General features: G+C 42.4%; 2 protein-coding genes across 5 annotated transcripts in view; one reads left to right on the forward strand and one right to left on the reverse strand.

Annotated features, from left to right (window-relative positions):
* Window positions 1-1,440: 1,440 nt before the first annotated feature.
* Window positions 1,441-6,540, reverse strand: TSTD1 (thiosulfate sulfurtransferase like domain containing 1). Of its 2 annotated transcripts, none has more exons than XM_071806714.1 (4): window positions 6,471-6,540; window positions 3,534-3,704; window positions 3,171-3,330; window positions 1,441-1,833 (listed from the first exon to the last, which is right to left on the reverse strand). In XM_071806714.1, the coding sequence occupies exons 1-4, from the start codon at window positions 6,523-6,525 to the stop codon at window positions 1,770-1,772; spliced, it is 450 nt and encodes a 149-aa protein (XP_071662815.1). In that variant the 5' UTR covers window positions 6,526-6,540; the 3' UTR covers window positions 1,441-1,769. The 2 variants fall into 2 exon arrangements, with proteins under 2 accessions (XP_071662815.1, XP_065690785.2); XM_065834713.2 differs by lacking the exon at window positions 6,471-6,540 and adding an exon at window positions 3,825-3,951.
* Window positions 6,541-6,943: 403 nt separating this feature from the next.
* Window positions 6,944-20,430, forward strand: part of USP45 (ubiquitin specific peptidase 45) — a 55,009-nt gene continuing 41,522 nt past the window's right edge. For 2 of the 3 annotated variants that reach the window (XM_065833283.2, XM_071806709.1), the window contains exons 1-5: window positions 6,944-7,074; window positions 15,489-15,598; window positions 17,708-17,877; window positions 19,464-19,567; window positions 20,067-20,167. In XM_065833283.2, the coding sequence (XP_065689355.2) occupies window positions 15,499-15,598; window positions 17,708-17,877; window positions 19,464-19,567; window positions 20,067-20,167 (475 nt within the window). In that variant the 5' untranslated portion in view covers window positions 6,944-7,074; window positions 15,489-15,498. Of the gene's footprint in view, window positions 7,075-7,555; window positions 7,575-15,488; window positions 15,599-17,707; window positions 17,878-19,463; window positions 19,568-20,066; window positions 20,168-20,430 lie in introns of those variants that run through there. The other variant, XM_071806707.1, reaches the window with a different exon arrangement.

Below are 20,430 nucleotides of genomic sequence, written 5' to 3' on the forward strand. Positions count from 1 at the left end.
CAGAAAAGATAGCAGAGATCTATAAAAGTAATGAGTGGTGTGAAGACTGATGAGGTGACACCTGTTCATCATTTCTAACAGAAATAGCAGGAGCATCTGATGAAAACAATACGTGGTAAGTTGAGAAGCAAAAAAGGAAAAGACTTCTCACAACACGTTGTTAAACCTAGTGCAGCCCATGGTGACTGCAGGGAGCTTGTGCTGAAAATTTACAAATACCCAAATATATCCAGACGTGCAAAGCCTGACGGAACAATCAAAGCACTCAGAGTTGTAAATGAGAATCTGGTGATGGTTACCAGTACGTGTTTATCATGCTTTATGCTCAGATGTTTATGACCACAGTTGCTGCCAAACAAAATAATGGGCTCAACAGATCTTGGTGTGCCCAATGAATTGTTTGTTGTTTGTGTCTACGTAGTTTTAAATGTACCAAACAAACTTTAATGTAGCATTCATTACTCACTATTATGACAGCTATTGCTACAGGGTCTCTCTTAGCCAAGTGGAGACAACAGAAACCCCTGTATTTTCTGTCAGGGCAGCCCAGCTAACACCACTAGCTGTGCCAACTGCGGAAGTTCTCCTCTAGAAACAAATGACTGCAGAGAGACTGGGGGACTTAATAGAAATAAAATCCTAGTAAGATTTGGTCCTTTTTCTTCTCTGTTCTGTAAACCTGACAGGGTACATATTTTTAGTTCATCTTCTCACCATACAGGCTGCACTGTCAGAATGGAAGAGCTGCAGGACAAGTGAATGTTGCCTGCAATACTGATTAGAGCAGAACTAAAAATTTTCATTCCTTTTTCCAGACATTTTGCAGAGTCCTAAACTTCTGTGCTAGGACTTACATTGTCTAGAGGCCAAAGCAGCTCACCTTTGCTCCTCTGAACTGCTAACAGCATTGAAAACCAACCAAACATTATCCTTAGAATTATGACTATGGAAATGTATAGGTGGGGATGGGATGGGTTGGTTTGTTTTTTAAAGTTTAAGACATGCAAATTAATGTACATAAAAGAAGGGAGTTCAATAACTTCCTTGGACACCTCGAATTTTCCAGCCTAAAATAATTACATCTCTGTAATAACTTCAAATATAGGCAAAATTTTACTCTATACTGCTGACTGAACGCTATAGCATTTTTTGCTCAGAAGCAGATCTGTATATAAAAATGGATTTACTTTTAAAACAAGGAATCACAAAAATTTTCAACAGGCCAGTTTCCCTTTGTATTATCTGACCAGTAGTGAAGTTTGGGCCTTAAAATCATATAGTACAAACCTAAAAATTTGTACTCGTATTCTTTGATAACACAGTAAATATTTTACAACTACAGCTACAGATTAAGTATAGTAAATCTTTGTTTAGGACAGTTACCCCAATTCCGTAAGAATATCTGTAGTTTAACTACTCTAAACAAACTACCCAACACAGTTATTTGGGAAAGGGTAGTTTTATTTGTACCATCATAATTAGTTTAAACAGTCATAAACTAAGTAATACAAAAATCTTAGTAAACATAACAAGCACTTAGGCTCTGTTCACATATACTTTCACCAAAAAAACAGCACAAAGTAAAGTTCGAACGAATTTAACATCCTCTGTTTGCATCATATAGTCTTTGGATATAATTCAAACCAGGCAGTTGATATGCATGGCTATTTGGAGGTAAATGTCCATTTACACAAGAAAACAGGAGTGGGCTGTATTCTGGAAGTGGAATGCACATAGTCTGAATGGGGCAAGAGTTGAGATAGTCATCTTCATTTTTTCTCTGGAGGTTCATGTTTTACCCAGTCCTCAAAGCCACCAGCATATTGCTGAACTCTGGAAAATATGCAGAAGATACAATGTTAAGACTCTTCTTGAAAAAAAGTTTCTAAAAGGACATGGCAAAAAACCCAAAAGAAAAAAGAAAAAAAAAAAAACCACAAAACAAAACACCACAAAAGGGAAAAAAGCATACAGAAATTATCTAAAATCAAATACACTTGTGCCTAGCTTCAATGACCAGTTGAGATTGACACTGCTTGTACTCTAATGCTGCCTGCTTCCATGCAGTGTGTTCTGTAACTGTTTTCTTCCAAATTACACAATGCTGGAGATCAAACATCAAAAGTGGTAGCAGCCAAATCAATTAAACAGTTCCCTACTTATTTTAAAAAGAAGAACACTGCAGTGGGACATTTACATGTTATTATGTCCAATACTTCAGGTGTCATCAAATAAACACAGGACACTTGATCTTTACTTCCTTGCAAACCTACATGCTATATGGATCCAACAAAAGCCTGCACAAAACTAAACTCTGGAAAACACGCCACACAATACCGACTTCTTCAATTAGGCAGCATGAAAAGCAAGTAATGGGATATTTTGCACTTATTAAAACAATATATTTATAAAACAAGAATATAGTTCCATACTTTTGACTAGAATCAGCAGGTATATTCCAGTTCATTAATTGCGGTTCTGTGAAAACATGAGCAAACAACCCATTTTAAAAATTCTATCTGCAGTCGTTAAGCCAGTGAAGCACCTTCTGGCACAGGTGTAACAATTCTGCCACCCAAATGCTGCTTTTGCTTCCAGTCTATCAATCTCTTTGTCTTTTTCGCTATTGCCTTCACTGCTTTACTCCTGGCAAACAATCTAATGCTTTACTGGAAGTGAAGACATACTTGGTCAACAGTGAACTGTGCAGGTAGAACTGCCATTTAATAAAGGGTGTGGTTTCATAAACTATTTCAGTTAAGATTGTACTTCTACCAAAGCAAGCAGTTCTCCACCTTTCCAATCATCCTGTATGTCAGAACTAGCGTTTATGAAGTTGTAGAAGAAAGTGACGTCTCAGTGAGGGAGTCCCAAAAGGCAGAAGAGCCCCTCAGTGGCAGCATGGTCCTGCAGCATATTGTGTCACCTGCAGTAGACGCGCAGAGCTGCTGCGGGGCTGTTGCACAGGTCCATACACCTCACTTTACTGGCACACCCAACGGTGTCTTTCAAGGTTCAGTGAAGGCACAAGGAGGTATCTAATTCAAATACCAGTTGTTCTGTTCATATTCCACATTTAAATACTTACCCTTGCCCACAAGAAGCTGAGTAAGAGTTCTGCTTCATCAGGGGAAGCCACATTAACCTCATCCCTACACACAGCAGCTTACCTGCTGAAACCCAAGGACATAGCAAAATTGAGTGCTTGTTTACTTCTAGTTCCTGCCAAGCAGGAGAAAACCACAGGGTCCGACTTGGCTGGCATCTTTTGGTTGTACTGCTCCTTGAACTGTGTTGGGTCCATTTGCAGGGCTTCCACCAATTCACCCACTGGCAAATACAGAAAAAAAATAATAAAATCTAATTTACTCTCCATCCACAGAGAGGATGATATTGTAAGGCTTCCACTTCCTCTGGAGGAAACATTTAGCCCCACAGCACACTAGCAGCTGTCTAGCACAGCTCCTCTGTGCTCAGTCACTGCCGCTTGTCCAGAGCCAAGAGGAGCACCCAATGTCAATATAATAACTTACACGGTATGTTGATGGACGCTGGGATTTTTCCGAACCTGTCGATCTCCCACCTTTCCCGCACGTCTATGTGGAGAACGTTGGCCTTCTTCAAGTCTTTGAGCTCCGTGTAGGAGATGCTGGGTGCCCCGCCGGCGCAGAGCCCGCGGCTGGCGGCCCCCGCCGCGCCGGCACCTGGCACAAAGGCGCAGCCCGTCAGCCCGGCGCAGCCCCGCTCCCCCAGCCTCACTCACACCGGCCTCCCACCGGGCGCCAGCAAACCACACCTCGCCACCCCTCCGCCCCGCGCCTTACCGAGCGCTGCCGCCCGCCACCAGCCACCGCCGGTCGCCCGCAGGGCCCGCCAGCAGCCCCGGCCCCCCGCCCCCATCAGCCCGCCTCCGAACATGGCGGCCGCTCGGGCCATCCCCGCCGCCTGCCGCCCGCCCCCACCGCCGGGGAGCAGACGGCTCCCCGGGCAGCACCGCGAAGGCCTTGGTGCGGCCTGGCCCGCCCAGGGGAACCGGAAGCACCGCCCGGGTGGCCAGGCTGGGGTAAAGACAAGCGTGGAGATTGAGCAGGGGGAAGGAATTTTGATGTCAAATCCGCTCAAAGTAATTTCTGTCAGTCATCCCACCCCAAGGACCGATGGCCACAAGGCGTATTTTAAGTGGAAAAATGAGGGTCCCCCACGGTCAGTGTTTTAGATCAGTAGCCTGCATTTGCTACGTACTTTCGTAGATACATTACACAGCAGTGGTTCCAGTCTTCAAAGGCAGGCGCATTGGATCTTCCCCTTTTTGAGAGGTCTATTGTTTAATATTTACTAATGAGAGTTTTCCTTTTCAAAATGAGAACAAAATATTTCTCAGTACTGTAAAGTGTGACAAATTGAACCTGGCAGATATAACTGGTTCACTAGCTGCCCTTCTGCCAGCCCTTCCACATGGCCTCCTTTACAGGCATTTGCAAATTACCTCTGAAAGGGTGTATCTATAGATCAGCCAAAGTTTTGTATGGTTTCCGTTTTCAACAAGGTATTTGTAGAGTACACTACTCATAGAAAATATCTTTTTAAGTATCAATTACTGTAGATTTTATCTGTAGTAAAGGAACAACTACAGCTACTCTCCGTTTATTGTGTATATAAGTACCATAAAGCATGCAACATGGAGCATCAGGATACTTGTCATACGAAATGCAAATTCACAAAAAGCTGCATTTTTATAAATTAATTTACGGTTTTGACCCTGGATGATACATATTTACACATGAAGAGAGAACACACTAGCTTGCTTGCAGAAATAGGAATGATCCACCATCCATCTTGTGAGGGGCTGAGAATTTGAAGTCAGAGGAGATCAAGCAAGGAAAACCCCTCGATGGTGAAAATGTGGAAAGCAGCTCATTCAACTTTCTCACTTTCATAGCACTGTCTTCCAGCACTCACTCAACCCCTCCTCAGCAGCTTTCTTCATTTCACTTCTTGGGACTCTCTCTCTTTCCATTTCACTCTCTGTTTCTGCACAGGTACCTCTGAGGAGGACTGTGGGAGCCATTTCCCAGCTGGTTACCCAGCTGCATCTACCCTTGCACATTCTTTATCCTCATCTTCTCATGTGAGTGAAGTCTTTGTTGATCGAACAAATGGTTCACAGACCTAGGCTTTCATAAAGTCTTACTGCTTTTCTGATTTTTGTTTGTTTGTTTTGTTACTGCACGTTCCTCTTCTGACTATCATCTGTTTTGGGTTTTTTTCCCCCCCAAACTTTTCAGCCTTCCCATAGTATTCTTCACCATACTTTACTATTTGCTTTTGGCCTTCCCCCTCTGCTTTCTCTTTTCTTTCATCCATGCCTCTGATTGCTGATGCTCTCCATGCTTCTGTCTTCTTTGCCCTTGATTCCTCATTTTCTCTCATTACCAAATCCCAGACAGGACTCAATGTCAATGTTGGCTTTCTTTGGCTCTGCTTTTGCATTGTTGAGTGTTTCTGGAGGAAAGCTGGGGACCTGGCTGATTTCTGTGACAAATCTATTTTCCTAACATGCAACTCTAATTTAGATCCCATTTTCCCAAAACAACGGGAACCTATGCATAAAACCTGCTGTTCTCTCTCTCTGTACAGAATTCAAACCATTTTTTTTTTGTGAAACATTTTCCCACCTCATATTTTCAACCTCCTTTGCTTGCTTTTCTACCCCTTCCAGATATTTCTGTTCTTCTCTCCTGTGCTAAACAAACATATTCCCCTTTATATCATACTATCCCCCTTTCACACACATTTAGTTTTCTTTCCTTCTCTTTAACCATTTAATCTAGCTATTGCCCTTGCAGTGCAGTAATTCTTGAATCTCTTCTGTGTGGAAGAGAAAGGACCCACTTCTTGATCCAGTTTGTTTCAGAGTATTGTCCCATATTCTTTCTCCCTTTCACATAGAGACTCCATGAACACAGTGTTCACATACCATGTCCTGGGGCTCCTGTGTTACAGTCTGCAGCCTGCCTGCAAATCCTTGTGCTTAGTTCTCACCAGTGCCTAAAAAATTCCTCTTACCTAAATCAAATCCCTCTAATCTGTCAACCTCTTTCAACAATACTTTCTGACATCTTGTCTTTGGTTGGTCCAATGGCTCCTCTAACCATTCTTTCAGTCTGTTTGTCAGCAGATCCATTACATCCTTGGTTTTTGAGGGGTGCCACAGCAACTTCACCCTTTCCCCCTATGCCTTATCAGCAGATAACCTTATTCCAATAAAACTCTCTCAATCTTTAATTCAGATTTGTCTTCTCTCCAAATAAGACCCCTATTGCTGTCTAGCCACATGCTGAGTTTAATCTCAGTTCCAGTTTCTACTGCCTTCTCCCTCGTGCGCTGGACACCCTTTACCCTGCCTGTCCCTCAGGTGGGACACACACCTTTGATTCTCATCTCCCTCCAGTCTCTCCCGCGGTGGTTACCTTGAAAATCTCTGCAGGGCTCAGACCCCTCTGCATAACTTCTGGGCACGACCATCCACACCCCTGCATGCAGGCAAACCTGTAACTTGCTCCCCACCTGCACAAATCCAGTGCAGCATCTCCAGGTCTTTCACCAAGACCCCGCCAAAGGAAGGTAACGCCATCACGCCTCCTTTCCTTTGCACCCCCTGCTTTTCTTTGCCTGGAGTTTCTAAGCTGCCCCGCAGCCAGACCTGCCGCTGCCTGTGGCCTCTCGGCGGGCCCAGGCACGCTCCCGCCCGGCCGGTAGCCACGGGCAATCCCGCTTCCCCACCGCCCTTCCTACCGGGGATACGAGTTTTGCCCAGGACCTGGCACCACTCCCCCGATCCCACCCGTCCTGCCCCGTCCGCCTGCGCCTTGCCAGCTCGCACGGCACCGAGGGCAGCTCACCCTGGGCCCGCGGGAGCCGTCCGCGCTGGGGCGGGGAGAGGCGCGGCGAGGCCGGGGGCGGGCCGCGCCGGGCGGAGCGGAGCAGCGCGGCCCTGGCTGCGGCCCAGCTTCCTCCGCCGCTTCCTGCCGCCGCGCCTGCCTGCCTGCCTGCCTGCCTGCCGCCCGCTGCTCCGTGAGTGCGGGGCGCCTGAGGCGGGGAGGGGGGAGGCCGCAGGCCCAGCTCGGGGGGCGCCGGGGCCGCAGCCGGCTTCTCCTGCGGAGCCGGGTGGCCGGGGATCCTCCGCGCCGCTGCGCGGTGGCCGCGGGTGGAGGGGCCAATCCGCTCCGTTCCGCCATGGCGGCGGCCGGGCCTGCGGAGCAGCGCCCAGCGGGGCGCCGCGCAGGTGCAGCCGGGCGGATTTTGGGGGGACCGCGACGCTTGTGCCGGGCGTGGGGGGGAGCACTGCCCCGCCGTGGCCCCTGGCCGGGCCGGTAGCCCTCCCCGCTGCCAGGGGCACCCCTACCCGACGCTTCACCGCGGTGCTCCGAACCGGCGGCTAAATACGGCTGGCCTGGGCTCGCGTTCGGTAACCGGCTACGAGCTGCTGGTGCCGACCGTCCGCTGCCGGTCTAAAATAGGTTATCCCTGTCGTCACATGGAGGCAGCAGCACCGGCTGTCTCCGTGACCTGCAGTAAGTTTCTCGGTCTGTTAAATTAGAGGGAGTCGGTAGCATCGCCTTTGGTCGGGTCTAAACATAAGCTCCGTTCACTTTGCATTAGGCAAGTTAGCAAGTGAATACGGTTATAAAATGGCCTTGCCGCTCTGTGTCATGAGGCTGGAGTGGTTATGCCCGCTCTGACAGCCTGGCATATGCGGGCCTGGTGATGCCACCGCCGGCCCTGCTGCCGCGGCAGCTGTGGGTCCCCACGCCAAGGGCTGTAGCGCGCGTGGCCGCAGCGCTGGTGCTGCGCTTCCTCAAGTTTAGTTTTCAGCGAATGCAGACCGGGACATGCTTGGTGATTAGATGACAGCCTGGTGACAGTCTTCTCAATTAATCGGAGATGTTGTATTTTAGACCCGTAACTGCAGACTCCACATGTTGTATTTGATTTAATGTCTTGATTCTCAGATTCCTGGATTTTTTTTTAGACCTTCGTTCAGTCTTTTGCAGTTTATGTGCTTTACTTTGGGACTTCATCCTCCTCTTGCTATAGATAGGTTGCTAATCGCCTGGTTAAATAGGATACACATGTCAGCATGTTAAACACAGGTGCAGAATAATTAAGTAAGACATCAAGAACGTAGAAGTGGGTGGCAATAACTTCAGGTGTAGTGCTGTAGTCTGTTGTGTGTCATCTTTACCTACAAGTATTTCCCAATTCCATTAAATAATCCTTTCATACAGTCATATAAAGCGGAGTTGTGTTTAAAAGGATTCTTTCCACTCTTGTTTTCTATGTTTTTAAATGGAAGCATATTAGTGGCATGAGCATGTGCCAGACTGATAGCAGAACGTGTGTATGTGAAATCGCTGTGTAGTTTACTACGGTTGTAAATATTTTGTCAGATTTCTTCATGAAATATTGAAGAACTGGTGCTCTGTAATTTTGTTTCTGCGAGTTTCACGGAAATGCAGCTAGTGTCTCATGGGTTCTGCTGTGAACATCAATCGTAGATCAAGGACAAGTTGTTCCACTTTAGACATGTCATCAAAACAAACTGGGGCAGTTTGTATTGAGGAGGAAAATGGAATGAAGTTTTTTGTGCTTAGTGGCAAGACTTTGACTTTCAAAGAGCTCAGTTGAGTTTTCTCTAGCTCTTTATGGTTTTGTCTGGTTTACTTCCATTAATTAGCTGACTCCCACAACACCCTTCCAGAGTAGATGGAAAGTTATGTGAGAGCTGTTGTCTTCCTTCACCTGCTCTGACAGCCCCTAGGCAGGGATATGGTGTGAGTCTCAGCTGAATTATTATCTTGTGGGGGCTGCAGCCCGCTATCTTGCACGCTGTGCTGCAACCGCGCTTCCTTCTTGTTCTTCTTGTTACTCTTGTTACTCTTGCTACTACTTTACTTTTTATTTATTTATTTATTTATTTATTTTAAGACTTCACAGAGTTAGCATTTCTTTTAAGTTCATCCTTCGCTCATATTTTATCTTGAACTGCCTTTTCACGGTTTCTGTCTATGTGATTTTCCTGCCAAGATACTATGAGTTCACTGGTTATTCACTGGTTATGGCCTCACTTTTTCTGAAATGATGACGCTGTTTGCATCGGTGTTCATATCATACAAGTGCGTAGTTTGTTAGCTCTATCATCTGACTGCCTTTTCTCATAGGGAGTTTTCACTTGTGGGCCAACATCATTAGTTATAAGCTATGGCTCTTTTTATGGTACTTAGGTGTTTTGCTTTTTAAAGGATATCCATGTGTATGTTGGGAAACCTGTGTTAGACCATCCACCCAGATGTTTTTACCTCTTCGTGTGTTCATTTTTTTTTTAAATACCTTTAAGGAGGGGTAGAGAGCATAAGCAAAAGTTGCAGTTTGCCTTATGAGTTTGATATTGACAGGGATCCCTGGAATTTTGCATAAGACACTAGCAAAACCTTTGCTATAAGATACTACCAGAAATATGTCATCAAAATACTTGTCCTTTTACCCACTCAATCTTTTATTTACTTAAGTCATAAACCTAGTTACAGGATCATTCTAGTTTCTGGACATATCTGGTTTCTGTTTATCCTTAGATGTAGGTTTTTTGTGGTGGGTAGGTTTCAATAAGAGATCTGGGAGGGATTGTGCAGGATGCACAAGTGAACATTGACAGACCATGTTTACCTTGGCCAGCTGGATAAAAAAGATTAATAAAAGTGAGAAATGCTGTGGAATTTTTACTGTCACTTGCAAAGTTCTATCTAGTGGTCTGAAGGCTCCAACTCGCTTCTTGTGCAAAAAGTACATCAGTGTCTCACCCTTTTAGGACTGTAATATAATGTCAAGATTGGCGTTTGAGCTCCAGTGACGGTGTAGGATGTGTGATGTGCCTTTGGGCTAGGAAATCTTGGAGATGACACTTTCAGAATTTCAGATGACATTTTCCAGGGGAAGAAGTGTTGCTGCCACTACCAGTCAGCAGTTCTGGTCCTTTTACTGCTCTAGTGGGCAGCAGGGGCTTGTTTGCCGCAAAGGTTTTGGTGGCTGTCAGAGCACTGAGCCTCCCAGCCCGTTGATGGGTGACACTGCCCGGTTGCCAACTGTGATGGATGCGGTTCTTGCTCTGATGGGATGACATTTGATCTAGTGGTGAGCAAGCCAAAATGCCACAGGTAATGCTCGGAACAGACATCCAAAATATATCAACTTGCAGCTTATATCAAAACATGTAGCAATTCTGTAGAGGAACTGGCATTACTGATCTGTATGAGGCTTTTCCTTCTGTACTCTGACAGTACCATGGAAGCTCATAAAGACCCTTCATGGATGTGCTGCGGAACATCTTGGCTTTTGGACTGTATCTGCACACCTGTGCTGCTCCTCAGGCCCTTGTTTGGGTACTAGCTAAGTTACATGAAAATGCTATTTTTGCACTGTATCCAGTGCATGCTCTGCCTTTTCAACATGATGAAAGTGGTTGTCGTGTGTTTTTTTCTTTTCTTTTTTTTTTTTTTTTTTGACATTAGCAACATAAAGTGGTATCATTTTAACTTGAAAGTTTGACTACAAGTGGTAAGACAGCTGGAATTTAAGATACCACAGATTAATTGAGATGAATGTATTTGCCCTGGCTTCTTTGAATTCAGGTGCTCACTGATGAAATAATTAACAAGACAGTTAATGGCCAGTTCTACTGGAAGAGTCTTAGCTGTGTCCAAAATACTACCCAGAGACTATCCATAGACTCACATGGCTGTATTTCATAGCATACGTGTGCTTGGATGAGCTGATGGTTATTATAGCATTTTTATATTGTTGTTTGAATTCTAGTAATGCAAGTGTAATCCTCATTAATTGAGAGTCAGGAAAAGTATCATGATGGGTATTACACAGATAAGAACAAAAATGTGGCACTTGGCTGAGAGAGCTGGCACTCTAATTATAAGAGGAGGGAAAAAGTGGATCTTGGCAGATGGAAGCGGTGATACGGTAGTGTCGTTTGTCCGTCTCAACCACGACACGGTAGTAGGCAGCACAGCAGGTTGTTTCTCTAACGTATTGATGATCTTGTTCGGGTTTCTCATAAGAATCATATTGAAGTTACAGCATGGGAAAACTCACTAAGGTGGCACATTTCAAAATTTAGCAAGTGAGCTGTAGACATTGTAGGAGGAGGGACTCAACCTCTAAGTAAGGTGTGCAAGATGATAAGATGGGAATAGGTTTTTGGGGAGTCTAGACTGTGAAGACATAATTTGCTTCTCCACCTCTCTTGCATAAAGATACTGTGCAGAGGAACAACTTGTTTGTTTTGGTTTTTCATTTTGTTTTAAGAAAAGTGAATTCTAGTTCACACCAGCCTTTTGTCTTTTATTGGTCCTAGCTCCACTAAGTTCCAGTAAAGTATAACATTTTAAAAAATAACAATTATTTATTTTAGGAACTGCATCCATCCATTTTTAGTTTCTAAATATATACTTTATTAAGAGCATGCATTTCTAAATATAGAAATATTAATGCTGTTAAATATAGACTTTCAGGCATACTTTACATTTAACTTAACAAATTTAGCACTTTGATTTTGGCACTTTGTCAAATTTGAAGCTTTTAAAATTAAGTAGGCAGATCATTCTGCTGCTTTTGAAGTGGTTTGTTCTTTCTAGAAAGGTGGAAATGAGCTGTTGTAGCGAGGAGCTTTTGATCTTAATCAGCTTTTTGTAGGCAGACTGGCATTAGGAGTCTTTTGAGAAGTAAAATGTAAACTGAGAACAGCAAGTGATGATTACATTTCAAACTCTTGTATGCTGAACTCAAAGAATCTGGACACGTTTTGCAAGGACTAGTTCGTAGTTTTTTTAATGAGATGATTGTTTAAAAGGAAGACATTTAGCTCTTTCTATTTTTAGTTTTTTTATGCCCATGAAACTGCATAGTTTCTACTTAAGATTTTTACTGTGTGCCAAATAGATATCAGGGTGGAGCTAACATACCCTCTGAACTCAGCTTTTTCTACCACAAAAATCAGGGGTTGTTTTATTTGTCAGGTGGAGTAGTCAAGTACCATTTGCACTGTGACTTAATTTTGTGTATACAAAATGAAAAACTTGCTGTGTTTGTTTTTCCGTCACAAAAAGAAACTGCCAAGCAAGGATTCATGTGACTTCTGTCTGCGTGGGGAAAGAGGGCGAGTCTGTCTCCGTTAGGACACTCCACAGTTGATGGCTGTAGCCACAAATTACTCCTTGAACATATTAAAAAAATAGGAGAATTGCTTGTTAAGAGGCAAATCATGGGAATATTGCCATGGTTTTTAATATTCTGTGTATCAAATTCATTTTGTGTAGATTGTTTCTCCTCTGCCTGCTTGTCCTGAATGCCTTGTGTCTATGGTCAACATAGCAATTTTCTCTTGCTTTTTTCTTAGCTGTATTTAATACTTTCTTTGGTCTGTGTTTGTTCAGTGTTTTAATTCCAATAAAATCTAGATCTTTTATTTCCCATAAATGAAAAGATTTCTGAGAAGTAATTTCTGAAGCACCTCAGATTTCTTCTTTGTTTGTCTCAATTAAATATAATAATCAAATTCCTGGTGTAAACATTTTGAAATGTTGATAATTTTTAATTGTTAAATGAGATCTTTTACTTGTAATATTTTCTGTTCCCAGTATGCTGGAAGAGGGCAGATAGTAGTGCATATGTACTGTGCTACTTACATCATAGATACACGCTGAGTAGCTCATTGCTCTTACCCTTTCATCCCAGTTACATGCTTTTCAAAACCAGGCACAAACCCCGGCTAGCTAGGTCCTTGATATGCTCACAGGTCAGTAAACATTGTCTGATGGATGCCTGTCTGTATGTGTGTTCATGGAAACTGATTAATCTAATGGTCCGTGTTATCTTTTGTTCTGCCTGCTCTCACTGAAACAAGACTGAGAAGTCTCCGGGTTGCTCAGTGGGTTCCCAAACCTGCAGTGTGAACGCTGGCTTCTTATGCCAGTATTCATTTTTAATGCCATGTTGATTATGTTGGGTCATAAATGCCACATTTTCAGTTGCTGTGGGTACCAGCTGACACTTTGTCTTTTCCATGAGTCCTGAAGGACCCTAGAGGGTGGGTTCAGCGATGGGCTGTGTGTGCCCCGATCTGGATCGCGTCACCTGGCCTGTGGGCCATGGGATTTCACAGGTGGTAAAGACTTGCTTGTATTTCAGCTGGTTGGGCCCATAATTGCTCTTTCATGAAGTTATCAGAGCTCTCAAAGTGTACTGATACGAACATGACTTTCATTTGGGTGATATCTGTGGTTTGGACAGGTTTATGTAATCTGTCCGAAGAGATTAAAATTGTTATGCTGAAATGAACTTGTAGATAGTTTATGTCAATGTTGAATAACATAAATACTACTATGTTCCTTCAGGGAGGACATTTTTGCTGTCTTTGCTATTGACTCTACATAATTTAGTGTAAAATCATGGATTTTCTAAGAGCAGCTGTATTGGCCTTACTGTTTGATGAATGTCTCGATGAATCTTGTGCTCTGTTACGCAGCAGTGGGACAAGTGGTGATGGGTAGTTTCACATGAAGGTTGGATATATATGATAAGGTGCCAAGGCAGAAATACACAGTTGAAGTTGTTGAGCTCTGAAGCACCTTTTCATGTTCAATGGATGCTGTGATATGTGGCTGTTGATGTACATTAGGCATGCTAACATTTGTTGAATATAGTCAAGAGCTGGAATATTGAGATCTTTCTTACTGTATGAACATGAATCGCAAACCTACAAAACCAGCAAAGCTGAATTCAGTGGCATTGTTCACTTGCATGTCTAAGCATCTCAAGCTTTATACCCTTAAGCACAGGAAATTTTAAAATCTATAATTTAATAACATAATGGTATTTAATGTAGTATAAACTGATTGTTATGTAAAGCTAGCATTCTGTGAAAAATGAAGTGCATTTTGAAAGGTTGAGGAGACATGAAGCCACTGATGCAAGGAAGGAGAGACTAAAAGTTTCTTTCATACTCTATAGAAATTTGACTTGCCCAAAGTAAATCTCTAGGTGATACACTCATGCAGAAACCTCCAGTGCTAACAGTATGTGTGGCAGATGCAGAAACGTCCGTCCAGATATGTAAGAAACTGGAACAGGAGCTTTGAGGTATGGATTACCTGCTTCACTTTGGTGAAAGCTGTTGAGGTACCAGTGGTGGTGATGCTCTAGTATGGATATAGATGACTATTCTGCTGATTGATTTAATCCATAAGAAAGGAGAGGGAATACTGAGTTCAATATACAGGGCAGTTCCTGTGTTTCTCAGAGCTTCAGTAGTACAGAGAAGATGTAAAAACGTAGGTAGACAAACTTTTTAGACTTGGGCAAACTTATCTACTTGATCTGTAGCAAGAATATGTGTTTCGCTGTTCCCAAATGTAGGGCATTTTAGAGGTTTCCTATACATAAATGAAGTAGCACTGTTGAAAATGTTTGGTGTTGGTGGCTTAGGTGATGTTATTAACCTGTTTGTGGTACACAAGATGTCATTTTTTTTCTAAACAACATGGCTCACATGATTGCAGTGTGTGAGTATTTGACTGTCTTACATTCATATGCTTTGTGTATGAAAACATATTTTTTTTTTTTATGCAGCACATAGTTAAAAGACAACCTGTAAACTGAGGCTCAGAAGCTGTTTGTGTGAGGCACGGCTACACTCCTGCAGTGAATTCACATTTGGATTTTGATTAAATTACTGTTGTGCTGAAATCTCTGAAGACTTTTTTCAAAGTTTAGTGGCAAATGTTTATCTTTTAATTCTGTTCCTTATAGGCCTGCTTCATTAATGACTCAAATATCCTATGAGAGACTTCATCCATATGGATTCTCTGATGTTTAATAAAAGGGTCAGCTTGCATTCCAGTGTGTCCTCCCTCATAGGAGACGACACTTCGATGAGATTTGAAAGATTTTGTGTTTTATTAAAGTGTTTGAAATTGCTCAAAAGCTTTTAGGGCATGTGCAAGGGTAAATGGTGACTGAAACCTTTCCTAAGGGAGATATGTTAGGAAAGAGATGATTTCATTTTGATGAAGTTTTCCTGGTAAGGTACGGCTGGAGCTCTGTAGTAGTTTACCATAACAAAAATAAAGAGAATCTTGATATCTCAAATATTTAACACCACTGCCTGGAAGTGTGTCTCCCCTGTAGCTACAGATACGATTCATAATGTCAGGTAGTGTAACTAACTGATCTTGTTGCATTCCTAAGAGTTCATTCCTGACACGTTCATACTCCTTGTTACGCAGTAGCTGACATTAGTCAAAACCCAAAACTCTGTTCGTGAGGTTTGAATGTATGATTTGATCTCATACTTTTAGAGTTCAAACCCACTCCATTTGGTAAAGCATTTAGACGACGAAGCAACCTCTGTTTCTCTTTCCTAGTAAGTAACAGATGCGGGTGAAAGATCCATCAAGAGCCAACCCCGAGAAACCAAAGAGAAGCAAAAGGCCCAACAGGCTGCAGGATGAGGACTCTTCAGATGATATTTCAGGTAAATACATTAGGTGATGTTCAGCCCTGAGGTTGAGGGCTAATAACTTTGGTGTTGATAGATGAAACCCACAAATCAGCAGTACCATTAAATACTTTTCTTGTTTAAATTTTAACAGAAATATCCCCAGTCAAGTGTTTATGACATGATTGGATGTTACACTGTGTGACTACCCTGAAGGGCTGGAGAGTTGTTTCATCTTTGATGACAACTTCAAAGCAGGAGAACGATCCTTTCCCATGTATGGAAGGTCAGGCATGTGTCGCAGGAGACTGCTTGGCTGAACAAGAAGCTTCAGACTGAGCTCAGAGACAAAAAGAAAGGGCAGAGAAGGTGAAGGCAGGTTTAGGCTGTGCTTACAGGGGCCCTTCATGTGCAGGGGTGGGATTACGTAAACCAGCCTCAGAGTTGAATCTGATGAGGACTGTGAAGATGGGCTTGTGTGGATACTGTGACAGTAAAATGAAGGCTAAGGCAAGTGCAAACCTGCTGCTTGAGGGATCAGGGAACCTAGGGACACGTGACATGAGAAGAGGCTGAGTAACTCAATCCTTCTGTTGCTTTTGTCTTCACATGTAAGCTCTGCACTTGGTCCTCCCTGGTCCCTGAGCCTAGTGACAGATGCTGGGGTATAGGCATTGTCAGAGTAGAAGAAGATTGAGAGCTATTAAGCAAACTAGACGTGTACAAGTCCACAGGATCAGATGGGATGCACCTGAAGGTGCAGAGAGAGCTGGGTGGTGTTATTGTGAGGCTGAGCTCTGTCATCTTCATGACAGCAAATTGAGGCAAGCAGTTAATGTGCTGGAGGGTGGGTTTGCCCTTCAGAGTGAGCTAGACTGGCTGGAGAAATGGGCTAGGAGAAGCTTCTTAGAGTTTAACAAAGGCAAGTGTATAGTTTGGCACCTCGGCCAAAATAGCTATGTGCAATTACAGGATAGGAATCAATGTCTTGAAAGCAGATTTGCAGAAGAGGTCCTGGGGAGTCCCAGTGCACATGCTGAATAAAAGCAAGTGGTGTCGCTTGTGCCTGCTGTATGCTGGACTGTATTAACTAGAGTGCAGGGTGAGGTATGTGGTTCTTTCCATCTTTTCAGCTCTTGTGGGACTTCATCTGGAGTACTGTGTCCCATTTTGGGCTCCATGTTACAAGAAAGACATTGATTTGTTGGAGTGAGTGCAGTAGTGAGTCACCCTCTCCACGTTATTAAGGAGATTGAGAACATGATGTGTGAAGAGGGGCTGAAGGTAATGGCTTTGTAAAGCCATATGAATGAAAGTATAGTTTATTTTTTTTGAATACCTGATAGGTGGTTATGGAGAAGGCAAAAGCAGACCCTTCTAGGAGGTCCACAAGGAAAGGGCTAAAGGCAACAGACAAAAGTTATGGCAAGGAAAATGAAGGATGAGGAAATTTATTTTCACCCTGAGGGTGGTCAGACAGAAAACTGATTTTTTAGTGAGTTGGTTAACCTTTGTCCTTGAATATATTCAACACTCAGCTGAACAAAGCCATCGGCAGCCAGATCTAAATTTATATTTGGCCCTGCTTTGAATGAAGGTTTGAACAAGATGGCCTTCAGAGGTTCCTTCAAACCTAGTTTTTTCTGTGATATGGTGGAATTTGTGCAAAAAGTATCACAGAGAAGAATGGTGGTTGATATTCATGTTCAGAGTGGGCAGTTGTAGTAGAGATGAATGGGTATTTGGAAATCTTTCTTCAAGGATTGAAAAGGAGGTCAGCTGCCTGTGTTGTTATATGCAAAAATAGATTTATGTAGTTTTTTACTGTTGACAAAACAAACAAAGAAACAGGGAAATTAGTTTTGTACAGAAGTCCTTGCATTTTTGTACAAAGTAGCTTATCTGTTTTTAAGAGGTGGCTTTATTAACTTGAAAAGGACTTTTATTATAGAGAGACTGAAATAGATATTTCGTGAAATTCAGTATATGGAGAGCAGCTTGGTGATTTTTCCTATTTTAGTTCTTTGCTGGTTTTTTTTCCTGATGCTGAATTCGTTGAAGACTCAGCTCTTTTAGTCTACACAAGTTCCCTTTCATAGCTATGATTTTTAATAGACGAAAGTGAGTATGTGTTGTTCTCTCTAGGCTTAACCTGCCAGCACGTGAGCCAAGCGGTGGATGTGCATCATGTGAAGAGGGCGGTAGCTCAGAGCGTCTGGTCGATATGTGCAGAGTGTCTGAAGGAGAGGCGGATGAGTGATGGTGAGCCTGTGGCACCTTCAGACATATGGCTGTGTCTCAAATGTGGCTCTCAGGTGAGAATACGCTGTCAATTTATGGAAGTGGATCAGCCCTGGTTTTCTAAAGGATCGTTGTCTGTTTGATCTCTCATCACCTTCAGTGAAACACTGTGACATAAGTGCTTAGTTGTGAGAATCCATGCTTCAGCTTCTTCAGTGGAGTGGGATGTGCCCTTATGTTCTTCTCTCACTTTCAGCAGTGCTTTGGATTAGCTTTTTGTGTTGTGGTGCAGTTTGGCATCATGAGCAGTAAGTAATGGTCCTACCTTTGCTGTGCTCTTCACCTGCACGCTCTTGCTGCTAACAGAAAACTGGCTGCAGAAACTCCGTGGTTTCAAAATGCGTCCATTCTGCTGGCTCGTCTCACAGAAGATCCCGCAAATACAAATGAATGAAAAAAAAATATGTGTATCACTGAATCAGCTTATACTGTGGGCACTTAGTTTCTAGATTTGATCGAAACCAGGGAGAAAGGTCTGTGCTGGAGTGAGAATGCTGCTTTTTGTGGCAGCTTGCCAGTAGGTTGGATCAGTTATAATGTCAAATTGTGGCTTCGGAGTTTGAAATGGCAGGTCCTGACCCCAAGGGCTTGCACAGGTTTCTGCCCTGTGAGTGAAGTAAAGCCAGATACAGAAAAATTCATTTTATAGGCAGTGTCACACTTGGTTTGGCTAATAGTTGCCTGAACAAAGCATTTTGCAATTCTCTTAGACTTCTAGTAGATCTTATTTCAGTAAGGACAGAAGCCAGCTCCTACCAGTATTATCTAATCAGATTTAATTTTGAAAGGAACATGTTTTTTTGCAGGCTTCAGAAGATAGTTAACTAGGTCTGAGGACAACTCGTAAATTTTGTCTCTGAAAACTTGTAGTTAAGAAGGGTTTTTAAAACAAGTTAACTCTGCGTGCTTTTAATGTTAGTGCTGTTAATAGCCTCCAGAACTCATGCCTTGCTGAGAGACCAGTCCTGAATCTTTTCAGTCCCTCTCTGTAGATATTTGCAAAATTGCAAATGCTTTCTCTTGAAGGTGCTGTGCATAGTGTGTTCTGAGTAGCTTTTTGGTACAAGTTATGTACCTTTTGCATTTGCTATCTGGAATGCATTTGACATTCTTACCAGTGAGAGTTACCTATGCTGTCCTTTTCTTGGTATTCTGTGAACCAAATATGATACATAGTAATTTCATTCTTATTTTTTAGAGAATTCTTTTGTGAATGGCATAGTTTTCTGCTATTGATACTCAAAAACTAGGAATTATTTCTATTAAGTTAAAACAAACATAATGATTTTCTGTACTTTTAACTTATTTTTTTCCAAGTAGAAAACATGAAATTTTGGGTCTGTGTTTCTTTGATTTTCTTATATTAGTAAAAAGAAAATGTGTTCATTAAAAAAAAAAAAAAATTAACTGATATGTTTAATACTGTATTATAAAGAACGTTAAACCCTCTCAATCCTTGAGAATGCTAAATGAGTATTTAGGCCACTACAGCTTTCTGTCTAATTTTGAAAAGTAAAGTTTTTGCAGTTTATTAACTAATAATGTAATCTTTTCCTACTTCCCTTTTTTCCCTTTGCCGTGTTGATGTTTCCGTTTTCAGGGATGTAGTAAGAACTCAGAAGGCCAGCATTCTCTGAAACACTTCCAGACGGCACGCACAGAACCTCATTGCATTGTTATCAACCTCAGCACGTGGATCATATGGTGAGAATGAGCATGCAGGTGTTCATGTATGCCTGTATATAAGGACTACTTGTAACTTAAAGCAGTGTCTTCTTGTGATAAGGAATGATTCTGACAGATAAACTGAATACTTTATATAGAGGAAAGAGGCTTTTTGAAGAGAAAATTAGTTTGTCCTTAGGACTCTCGGAGGGGTCACAAGTCAATACTAGGATAGAAGTTTGAGTCCGTTGTGTTCTGTGGAGAGTTGGCTGGTTACAGGAGTTTGTCCTTACTGCTTGTTTTTGTATAATTATTTGCAGGACTATAAACTGAGATTATATAAATCTGTAAGTATTGCAATGAATTGGGGCTGATCTATAGAAGAGCATATATGGGATGAGATAATTCAGCTTTATTCCTCTTTTTAGTATGAAAAATTGAAACCCAGACCTGAAGTGATTTGCATGAGGTTGTTTGAGAGGTTTGTTAGAGCTAGGAGTTGCATCCAGGTATCCTGAATTCCAATTCTTTTGTTTAGGTGTTATGAATGTGATGAAGAGCTGTCAACACATTGCAACAAAAAAGTTTTGGCACAGATAGTCGACTTTCTTCAAAAACATGGCTCCAGGGCTGAACCAAGTAAGTTTACGCAAATAGTTTTATCTGGAGGCATCTGTAATATACTGTCTCTAAAATGAGCATTTCAGATTTTGAGTCATGTTAAACATACACTTGAAAAATGGTGTATGATGTGAGTATAATGCAATTTGTAATTGAACAATTACTTGGGGAAGCAATACCTGTCAAAACATCATTTTTTTTTCTACAGTATCATTACATTTTAAAAATATTATGGGCACTGTAGGACAGTTTTTCCAAATTGTTTCTTTAATGAAGGAAGT

Source organism: Patagioenas fasciata, chromosome 3 (genome assembly GCF_037038585.1).
Source record: "Patagioenas fasciata isolate bPatFas1 chromosome 3, bPatFas1.hap1, whole genome shotgun sequence".
Classification (NCBI taxonomy): Eukaryota; Metazoa; Chordata; class Aves; order Columbiformes; family Columbidae; genus Patagioenas; species Patagioenas fasciata.